Source organism: Nansenia antarctica (genome assembly GCF_963989245.1).
Source record: "Nansenia antarctica genome assembly, chromosome: 2".
NCBI classification, from domain to species: Eukaryota; Metazoa; Chordata; class Actinopteri; order Argentiniformes; family Microstomatidae; genus Nansenia; species Nansenia antarctica.
The window spans coordinates 15,581,249-15,593,254 of record NC_137675.1 but is presented as its reverse complement, the minus strand read 5'-3'; the positions used below and the strand labels follow the sequence as shown (position 1 = coordinate 15,593,254).

The 12,006-nt window shown below is 41.1% G+C and overlaps 1 protein-coding gene across 1 annotated transcript; it reads right to left on the bottom strand.

The window, feature by feature from the left end:
- Positions 1 to 765: 765 nt before the first annotated feature.
- On the bottom strand, positions 766 to 8,119 carry mdc1 (mediator of DNA damage checkpoint 1; the record flags this gene model as incomplete). The annotated part of the gene is made up of 2 exons (XM_080522743.1): positions 766 to 803; positions 7,204 to 8,119. 2 exons carry the CDS (start codon positions 8,117 to 8,119, stop codon positions 766 to 768), a joined length of 954 nt encoding a protein of 317 aa, XP_080378869.1.
- Between the last annotated feature and the right edge of the window lie 3,887 nt (positions 8,120 to 12,006).

Genomic DNA, 12,006 nt, shown 5'->3' with positions numbered 1-12,006 from the left:
GTCGGATCAGGCTGATAGACAAACAATAGTTGAATTTCTGAATAATTTAGACCTCCCGACTATTGGAAAAGAAATTAATTCTAAACTTATCTCACCAATAACAAAAGAGGAAATAGATAAAGCTATCTCAAGTCTGAACACTAATAAGTCACCTGGCACAGATGGGTTCCCCCCAGAGTGGTACAAGTCTATGAGAGAACACCTACTCCCCTTGTTAGAGACATGCTTTAACCATGTTCTTAAGGGAGGCTCCCCGCCCCCTTCTTGGAGGGAGGCCTTCATATCAGTTATACCTAAGGAAGGGAAGGATAAGATGGATTGTAAAGGATATAGGCCCATCAGTGTTTTAAACGGCGACTACAAGCTTTATGCTACCATTTTAACGAAGAGGATGGAAACAGCAATGCCTCTGTTAATAGATGAAGATCAGACAGGATTCATAAAGAACAGACAAGCCCAGGATAATATAAGGAGAGCTCTGCATGTGATTGAGAAGATTAATAAGAAAAAAGTTAGTGCTGTTATTCTTAGTTTGGACGCTGAAAAAGCTTTTGATTCAGTAGGGTGGGAATTTGTATACTTAGTAATGAACAGATTTGGCTTTAGTGACGATTTTATACGCTGTATTCAAGCACTTTACTCTTCTCCTACTGCAAGGATAAAGGTCAATGGTAGTCTTTCTAACTCTATAACTCTGCAACGGGGCTGTAGGCAGGGCTGTCCGGCCAGTCCCAGTCTCTTTAGCTTATTCATTGAACCTCTGGCTCAGGCAATACGACAGGAGACGGGACTGAAGGGTATACCTATAGGGGATATGGAGTACAAGATAGGTCTATACGCGGATGATGTGCTAGTCACAATCAAGGATCCAGGTTCGGGGCTGCCCCTGTTGATGAATATGTTGGACACGTATGGGGAGTATTCGTGCATAAAACTCAGGTCATGACATTCAATTATACCCCCTCACTGGAACTCTCTGCAAAGTATAATCTTTGTTGGGACTTGTCACATATCAGATACTTGGGAGTAAACTTACCCAAAGATCTGTCACAGCTTTTTGATATCAACTATAATGACTACAAAGTAGTCGATGAGTTAGCCCATCAAAGTTTTGGTTTATTTTCCTTACAGAGATGTTGTGCGCTGCAAAATTGGTGGTTACCCAGAGGCAGCACTTTTTGGAAGGCAATTTCTACTTTGGTATTTGTGGCACTTTTCTGTTCATGATCTCTTTTTTTCAGTTCAATTTTACATCATTCATATTAGGATGAGGAAAATTGGAAACAATCTAAACGTTTTTTTGCTCACCACTTGTGTTATTGAAATGTTTGTTTAAAAGGAAATGTTCGACTTTGTCATGGTTTTCTGAATTTGTTTTGATACTGTATTTGTTTTGATACTGTATATTCAAATATTTTGATGTATTTCTGTCAAAATAAAATGAAGACAATCAAAATGCCATGTTTGTCATATGGGAATGACTATGAAGGGTTGAAATGCAGTCGAAGGTTTTTAGATTCAATATAACCACTCACTACTCTCACAGGATTTACTATTAATCTTTTGACCTTTAACCCTCCCTGAGCCTCCTGATAAGGTTTTCTTCAGCATGGAAGATCTGTAGTGTTAATAATATTAGACCAAATTATGAAATCATAATGTGCGTTAAGGAGTGGTTATATTTCGCATACCATACAATACCATTATCCACATATGTTTTAGGTTGGTCATGTATAGAAACTGTAAACCTCTGATAGATTCCAAACTGACCTTCATTACCAGAAAAGGAACTGATATCTGATGTGTCTGTGTATGACGCAGTATTCCGGACATGACACGGTGGGTTAATTGGAACAAACCTCTGGTCAAGAAAGAGGTTATGCTCACAGGAAGAGCTTGAATGTGCACATGTGCTTTGACGTAGGTTAGATTGTCAAGGAAACAGATTTTATTAAATGTTTAAAAATTAAAATGCCTTTTGACATTTTTTATATAAAAAAAAAAAAGGGTTTGTGTCTTAAGGGGGGGGGAGTGTGACGGCTATGAGTAGCCTGGTTGTCTGTGTCTGTGTGTATGTCTCTTTAACAGCCATAGGAGATAAGTCCAGTCCATGAATTCAGGAGGGGAGAATGTAGCCCACATGAAACATATGGCTACTACAATAAACCTGAATCTGTCTGGAATTGCAATTTCGTGTCCCACCACTAGATGGCACATGCGCATTATACTGCAGTGTTGATGAATCGCAACGTGCCCTTTCCGCTTTCCGTCCAATTTCGCTCAGACGTTAAGAAGAACATTCGAGAAGAGAACTGAACGATCTCCCGGTATGAAAACACGACACCAAGGCACAAATTCATGATTAATCCACTCATCAACTATTAATAAGTCGTTTGGTTTGTCAGGAGCTGAATCCTGTGTGAGAGTGAACGTGAAGAGCCCTGTCTGTTTTGCGGTCGCTCATTGAGAGCTCCGGTAAGCAATGAAAATGCATAGCCACCATGTTAACTGACATTCCCTTTAGCACTACGGCAGTAGTGTCAGTACGATGGCGGAAGAATCTGCAGTCAAAGTGTCTGTAAGGGTTCGCCCTCTTATACAAAGGGAGGAAGCTGTTGCAGACAGTGCAGAGCCAGTGAAGTTGTATTGGAAAACTGATAAGCATTCAATTCATCAGGTTGACGATGGAAATCTTACTAAAAACTTTAGTTTCGACTAGGGGTGGGCATCAATGATCGACGATCGATAATTGATTGATAAGGATCTTGGTCGATCACAAAATATTTTGCTCGATAATCATTAATAAATTGAGTGGAAATTAGTTTGTCCACGTTATGTGTGAGAAATGAACTTTGCATTTGCCTTCGCATTGAATTTTGCAACGCAGTACGGCATGATGCAACAAGTTACGCCGCTCATTGCAAACACTGCGCAGTGACATATAAATACAACACGACGACGACCCCGATGAAATACCACCTGCAAACAGTACATCCGACCCTGATTGCTCCTTCGCTACCTTCTCAGCCCTCCATCACGTCTCATCTAATACGCAGGAGGTGTGATGCACAACGAGAAGAGAAAGTAACGATGGCCATCTGCAAATTAATCGAAACAGATATATTCTGCCGCTCAGTTTTGTCGAGGGTAGAGGATTTCGTGCGCTCATGCAAATAGTCGAGCCAGCATATCCTATTCCATCGCGACGTTCCATAACCAGGGGCATAGAAATCAAGAATAACGTACAGAAATGTTATTTCTGCCCTAGGCGTTGTTTTAATGAAAAAAAAGCTTATCAATTAATCAATAATTGATCGTTAATTCTTGTGATTATCGAAAAAGAAATGTTGATCGTTTGCCCAGCCCTAGTTTCGACAGAGTATTTAGTGCTGAAGAAACAACTGATCAGCTGTACCAGGACATTGCAAAACCTCTTGTTGTCTCCACAGTTGAAGGATACAACTTTTTGAACAATATTTGCTTATGGACAAACTTCATCTGGGAAGACTTTCACCATGATGGGAAGCAATCTTACTCCAGGAGTGATACCTCTTGCCATGGAGGATGTCTTCAAGACTATCAAAAATTGAACATTTCGCACTGTTATTTTGGAGACCCCCACAAAGCTCAGCTTATAACTCGAACCCTGGTTGGGTCTACCCTGAATGAATAAAAATGTAAATGTTGCTTGATTGTTATTAAAATTATCATCTTTAATTAAAATAATCAATACAAAAATACAATAACTTATATTCGAAAAAGATACTTTTCTTTGGGTGATTTTGTATTCAGTTGTACACCCATAATGCATCACCATTTCGTCATCAAATTACTGCAGCTTGTAATCCTGTGAATATTAGCTTCAGCATGGCGTTGCTCGACGGAGCGACGGAGCCGAAAGTTAAGATGAGTTCAGAGGTGAGTGGTCGCTAGCTACAAGGCAGGTCAGCCAGCTACAGGGTTAGAGGGCTACAGGGCAGCTACAGGGTTAGAGAGCTACAGGTAGGCAGGCCAGCCAGACAGGTTATGTCAGGTAGAATGTTAGTTTACGCTGCACTAGTAGTAGTTATGCATGAGAAGTGTTGAGGACACACACCTATGCTGGAGGCTGACACGCCTTCTCCCCATTTTTTACATTCAACAACTGGCTTAAGAGAAGCCCTGAACTACTTGATTTCTGAGAAAGTGGTTAGAATTGGTTTGTTGTAGAGGAACCAGGAAGAGGAAGACTGAAGAAGGATAGGTAGCACTTCTCCCAGTGGTTCTTATACCGAATTGGAACCCAAATGTAAATATGTATAATTGTTAAGCTGTATGCATTTATATTCTGGCTTTAACCTCTAGGTGGTGCTGCAGGCTCCAAAAAGGTCAGGCTAAATTGGCACTATCAGATTTTGCTCAGTGTGAAAAATGATACATAATGTGCTGATTTTCATGCATACTTTCAAAAGTGAACAATGAGGTTTTTTTTTAGGCTCTTATCTACTGGACTGAAGGGAGGGGAGGCACATTTGTATTCAGCTCATCAATATACAAAGTGCATACAAATTTGTGGTTGCAAATTAAAGATTTTTTAACTGTTAAACAAAACAAAACAACAACAACAACAAAAAACAAAACAAAAATGGTTTGTTGTGTTGGGTCTACCCTGAATGAATAAAAATGTAAATGTTGCTTGATTGTTATTAAAATTATCATCTTTAATGAAAATAATCAATACAAAAATACAATAACTTATTCGAAAAAGATACTTTTCTTTGGGTGATTTTGTATTCAGTTGTACACCCATAATTAGGGATGCACGATATTATCGGCACCGATATTTAGCGGCCCGATAATGGGAAATTAATGTTATTAAATATTTATCGGTTTTATTAAATTTTAGCCGATATAGAGCCGATAATATGAAGCCGGAAATATTTCTGGTTCCGGTTGACGTGCTCATGCTGCTGCGCCTGCTTACAGCCACGCAGTGTATAGACGAGAGCGAAACATGTCTTCCCCGGTGTGGACATTCTTCAAAGTTTCTGAGGCAGATAGTGCGTTTGCAATTTGCAATACATGTTCGACAAAAGTTCGGAGAGGAGGGCAAAGGAGTTACAACACAACGAATCTCATAAGTCACCTTAAGATTCACCATTGCAAGCACGCTGTATGGAAGGAATATGATTTTGGCATTGAATACAGCGATGAGGGAACGAAAACAGTTAACAGAAACGCGTGTCGTATATGCACATAATATGCGCACAATGCATATATGGGCTACACCACTCGCATACGAGAGCCCAGCCCTTTTCAATTGCTTTATTAAGCATACTAGTGTAGCCTACTATGTGCCTTGTGTCATTCTGTTTATCTGCAGACTAAGCAGCCATTTGGCACTAGTTTCTGTAAAAGTTCTATAAAACTTTTGGTTCTTTAAAAGTCTTTATTTTTGTATTGACTGATGCATATTATTTATTTGGTTTTTGCTAAAAACAAGTAGCTTAGTTATCACAATTCATTCATTCACTTCCTGACCTTATCCACCGGTAGCAACGAGATGACCATTGATGCCGGATACCACACACATGACATGTAAACACAAGCCCAGCCTTCCGAAAACAACTTCCCCTGTCCTACCTAGCCCAAAACTATTACTACCTGTCTTCTGGAGTTTGCCGGGCACGAGGCGACTTTAAAGGCTAAACTTCAGTGGCCCGAAGACCCTGAAACGCCTGCCTCCAACAGGGAACTCTATCCCCACCCAGGATTCGCTCCGAAAATAACAAAGGCAAAATAATAACAGGGTGCCCGAAGGAAAAACTGATACAGTCTAGCTGGACACCCACCTAATCTGACAGAGGAAGTTGCACAATGCTTATTGAAGGCTAGACCACAGACATCCAGACAGCAATACTCACCACGATAGCCACCGGAGACAAGGTCAACACTAACAAAATCCTTTATCCAATAAACGTAAATTGATCCTAACAAACCCGACGCTTTTATCCTTGTCCACCCATCCCAGATGAGCCCCCACTTGTTACAACCCCATATAGAATCTAGGGGACATGGTGAGTAACACTATGATAAACCAGGGGGACAAGAACCAGAGGCAACGGGAGAATATAAATAAAACAAGATTTTAAAAGCACTTCATATTGTTTAACTGTTTACTTTTGTTGTGTTGAAAATACTTGAAGTTACAGTCTGTCTACCAGTTGTCTGAAGTTGTGTGACAGTTTGATTTATTTCATTTACACAACAAAGATTTAAAAGCACTTCATATTGTTAAATGTTTACTTTTGTAATGAAGAAAATACTTGAAGTACAGTATGTACTGTATACCAGTTGTGGTCTGTTGAAGTGCAATAAATATGAAAAGTTCCCTGCTGAAACCTGCTCAGAAAAAAAATCCAAATTATTTTCTTCCTGATAGGGACACTTTGGTCCCCTAGATGGCACATTTCTCTTCTAATCTGGCAGTGGGTAAGCTTTTCCTTGTCACATTTGGCTGACTGACACCACGGCTAGCCCACTGCACCGTGGTAAAAAGTAACGCAATAGTTACTTTCCCTAGTAACTAGTTACTTTTATAATGAAGTAATTCAGTTACTAACTCAGTTACCTTTTGGGATAAGTAACTAGTAACTATAACTAATTACTTTTTAAAAGTAACGTGCCCAACACTGGTCCTGTGTCAACCTACTGTGGTTTACAACAACAGGTGTACTGTAGAGATGGTTAACATCTTCTACATCCATGCATATCCATTCGAAAATGTTTTTTTCACTGTACAGTATGAATGTCTGTTTTGTTAACTTGCTATACAGGTAGGCAGTACACATTCTATGTGGTTCAAATGAAATGACAGTATCCCAATTGGGGGCAGTCAGTGCGCTTGGAAGTGTCTAGTATGAGAGCAATCCCTATCTTCCGCCATAGACTTTAGAAACATCTCTTCAGGCTACACCTTAACTGTCCCCTTTGAAAGCACACCATCCCCCTGTTCAGTTTCTCTACTGTATATAAAAAAAAAGAATAAAAATAAAGGAGCCACAAAACCCTTCTTCTAGCATTATGACTGCCAATGGCCTCTGGCCCGAGCAGAGATTACTTTTCTTGCGATGACCGATGGATAGATGATTCACTTACTTAGACAAATATATTTGTTGTAAGCCGCTTTTGGATAAATATAAACTATGAAGGACTCCTCATCACTAAAGCTGGAGCTGGGGGTGATGGGGCTCTCATCCTCACTCTCTGGAATGACTTTGTTTGTGGGACTTAGGAATGTAGAGCAGGTAGGACTAGATACGTGGGAGTCAGAATCAGACACTAAGAACTTTCCTCGTCTGCTCCGTCGCTCTCGCTCTCCGTCAGAGTCAGATTCGGAGTCTGGCACGAGCGTTTTCTCTGGCTGTGTTGGAGTTGGTTCAAAGGAGAGAGGTTTGGTTCGAGCCGGAGTCTTACCCTCTCCACCCCGCTTCATCGACACACCAGGTGTGCCCACTTCTCCACTGATGCCTCCTCCCTCAGCCCCTCTCTCAGTCTCTGCACTTGTCTCTGCTGTTGCCAAACCTTGGCCCCTGGTGGTGTTCTTTTGAAGCTGGGCGGCCTTCCCTTTTACATCTGTCCTCCTTCCCACTCCAGCTCCTCCATTCGCAGGGCTCCTCCGCATCTCCTCCTCCTGACGTCCTGCCATTTTGTCCAATGCACAGCTGACGTACTGGCAGGGAATGTCAGCCAGCACCAGACTCTCCCCCTCGCTGAGGGCATAGCGGACGTGAGGGGTGAGTTTGATCCGGCCTTTACGCGTCCCGTTCATGCTCCCCATGTCCCATACCAGGGCCTCCATTTCGACGCTGCCACGGCGACGGTTACCATGGAAGACAGAGATGGAGATGGCGGTGTGCTGCTTGGATATGGAGCGAGCGACGAGGGGCAGGGTGCAAGAGGCTGGTTCGCGACCCACCACGTTCTCTCCCAGGTAGAGGGGCAGCTCTGTCTCGGGGACATGCTCGTTTTTGAACACCTTGAGTTTAGCCAGTGGCTCTCCTCTATCCGCATCCTTCTTCTCATCCTCTGACACCTCCTCCAATAATGAGTCACTGATTATCTGCTGGGTGGCCTCCATTCTCCCCTTATTCTCGCACGCCTTTTGAAATAGCAGCACAGAATACATTTCCTGTATGAAAAAGCCAGGGATTGTGGGTTCGAGTCCCACCTGGGGTGCCATTTTTATGTAACGGTTTTGCTCGTTGACTTCGTTGTCCGGGGTGCCAGTCAGGGCGAGGCCTGACAATTTTAGTTAGTGTGGGGTTGGTTTAGTCAGTCTTTAGTCAAGTTACCGTTACAAGCGCTACATGCATCAAAACATGAACCCTTTTTTGTTATACACAGGTGAATAGAATATTGTAATATTATAGCATTGCACAACAGACGAAAATGAGTACACAAAGGACATGTGTTGCAATTCAGGAGGTACTGTATTGTCACAATAAACAAAGAACTCTCAAAACATCAACTCAACAGTTCATCAAAGCCCTAAAAGTTCAGTTCAGCTCAATCACAGTCAATTGTATCTCACCCGCTCCCACACAACGAACGCAAGACTTACAGTTTTAACAGTCTGTCAGTCCGATAGCTTAGTGGTGTCGGGTTACCCCCGCTGCGTAAGATGAGTTACTAGTGAACTAGTTACTTTTATAATGAAGTAATTCAGTTACTAACTCAGTTACCTTTTGGGATAAGTAACTAGTAACTATAACTAATTACTTTTTTAAAGTAACGTGCCCAACACTGGTCCTGTGTCAACCTACTGTGGTTTACAACAACAGGTGTACTGTAGAGATGGTTAACATCTTCTACATCCATGCATATCCATTCGAAAATGTTTTTTTCACTGTACAGTATGAATGTCTGTTTTGTTAACTTGCTATACAGGTAGGCAGTACACATTCTATGTGGTTCAAATGAAATGACAGTATCCCAATTGGGGGCAGTCAGTGCGCTTGGAAGTGTCTAGTATGAGAGCAATCCCTATCTTCCGCCATAGACTTTAGACCCATCTCTTCAGGCTACACCTTAACTGTCCCCTTTGAAAGCTCACCATCCCCCTGTTCAGTTTCTCTACTGTATATAAAAAAAAAGAATAAAAATAAAGGAGCCACAAAACCCTTCTTCTAGCATTATGACTGCCAATGGCCTCTGGCCCGAGCAGAGATTACTTTTCTTGCGATGACCGATGGATAGATGATTCACTTACTTAGACAAATATATTTGTTGTAAGCCGCTTTTGGATAAAGGCATCTGCTAAATGCCAAAAATGTGAATGTAAATGAGAGGATCAGTTTCAAAACATTGCATCTCCAATAATGATCAGGAACTGAGATGAGGCCAAAGCTAACATCATTATTATGTATGGGGTTCAAAGTCCAGTCCAGGCAGGATGTGACTGCTAATGTCCATATGTGACAGCGTTTGATTAATAGGTCCCCATCTCGGCCATTGTGAAACCTCGCAATCGAGCCAAACAAGTCTTGTTGTGAAAAAAATGTGTTTTCCGTTTTTTGGCATAGGACGACAAACGAAGCGATGAAGAACCCACTCGATATCATATCCAACAGTTTTACATTCACTAAATACCTACATTTCGTTAGCAAAGTCGGGTGGGGGGTATTATTCGCATTAGTGTGGCAGTGTGTGTAGCCACGCCCACTCCAGCAGTATTTAAGTAGCCACCTGGACCTGTTGACAAATTTACAAGATGGATGCGGATGCTCTAGCTAACGCTATAAACCGAATTTATGAAGCCGGTAGAAATATCGACAGTGGGCAATTAATGAACTCCTTCATATTGGACTATACATAACGGGAACTCCGAACTCCGAATCTGACGATGACAAGAAGACAACAGGATTTCAGACATTGATCTCCACATCAGTTCACTTTCATGGGACAGTCGTCTGCAGACAGACCTTCTGCTGTGTTCTTGGGTAAGTTTTAGTGAGTTACATGTGTTGTTTACTAGGATTTTGTGTTGTTTACTTAGGATAGCCAAACAGTTATTTGCAGTGATGTGAATAACGGCGTTAAAATAAACGGCGTTACTAGCGGCGTTACTTTTTTCAGTAACGGGTAATCTAATTAATTACTATTTCCATTGTTATAACGCCGTTACCGTTCCCGGTAATTCAATGCGGCGCGTTACTACTGAAGCTTCTCATTGTCATCCGACCTCAGTCACAGCTGCAAAGGTGTTTTTTGTTTGTTTGTTGGGGAGGGGAGGGGCGAGACAACCGCTTAAGTGATCATGATTGGCTATGGTAGAGAACATTTCATGGTAAGCCAACCATAAGCCAACCATAGTTCAGTGTCAACACTTCATATTGGCTAGGATGGTTAGATGACTGGGTTGGCTGGATGAATGAATGCATGCATGGATGGATGAGTGTTAGGAAGGAGTGTACGGATGGATAGATGAATGAATGAATGAATGTTTAGGAGCTAAAGTTGGATTTGTCCAAGAAATTCATGTCTTATTTTTTCAGTACTACTTTAAAAGCACTTCATATTGTTTAACTGTTTACTTTTGTTGTGTTGAAAATACTTGAAGTTACAGTCTGTCTACCAGTTGTCTTAAGTTGTGTGACAGTTTGATTTATTTAATTTACACTACAAAGATTTAAAAGCACTTCATATTGTTAAATGTTTACTTTAAAAAGTAGCGCAATAGTTACTTTCCCTAGTAACTAGTTACTTTTATAATGAAGTAATTCAGTTACTAACTCAGTTACTTTTTGGGATAAGTAACTAGTAACTATAACTAATTACTTTTTTAAAGTAACGTGCCCAACACTGGTCCTGTGTCAACCTACTGTGGTTTACAACAACAGGTGTACTGTAGAGATGGTTAACATCTTCTACATCCATGCATATCCATTCGAAAATGTTTTTTTCACTGTACAGTATGAATGTCTGTTTTGTTAACTTGCTATACAGGTAGGCAGTACACATTCTATGTGGTTCAAATGAAATGACAGTATCCCAATTGGGGGCAGTCAGTGCGCTTGGAAGTGTCTAGTATGAGAGCAATCCCTATCTTCCGCCATAGACTTTAGACCCATCTCTTCAGGCTACACCTTAACTGTCCCCTTTGAAAGCTCACCATCCCCCTGTTCAGTTTCTCTACTGTATATAAAAAAAAAGAATAAAAATAAAGGAGCCACAAAACCCTTCTTCTAGCATTATGACTGCCAATGGCCTCTGGCCCGAGCAGAGATTACTTTTCTTGCGATGACCGATGGATAGATGATTCACTTACTTAGACAAATATATTTGTTGTAAGCCGCTTTTGGATAAAGGCATCTGCTAAATGCCAAAAATGTGAATGTAAATGAGAGGATCAGTTTCAAAACATTGCATCTCCAATAATGATCAGGAACTGAGATGAGGCCAAAGCTAACATCATTATTATTAATGGGGTTCAAAGTCCAGTCCAGGCAGGATGTGACTGCTAATGTCCATATGTGACAGCGTTTGATTAATAGGTCCCCATCTCGGCCATTGTGAAACCTCGCAATCGAGCCAAACAAGTCTTGTTGTGAAAAAAATGTGTTTTCCGTTTTTTGGCATAGGACGACAAACGAAGCGATGAAGAACCCACTCGATATCATATCCAACAGTTTTACATTCACTAAATACCTACATTTAGTTAGCAAAGTCGGGTGGGGGGTATTATGCAAATAGTCGAGCCAGCATATCCTATTCCATCACGACGTTCCATAACCAGGGGCATAGAAATCAAGAATAACGTACAGAAATGTTATTTCTGCCCTAGGCGTTGTTTTAATGAAAAAAAAAGCTTATCAATTAATCAATAATTGATCGTTAATTCTTGGGATTATCGAAAAAGAAATGTTGATCGTTTGCCCAGCCCTAGTTTCGACAGAGTATTTAGTGCTGAAGAAACAACTGATCAGCTGTACCAGGACATTGCAAAACCTCTTGTTGTCTCCACAG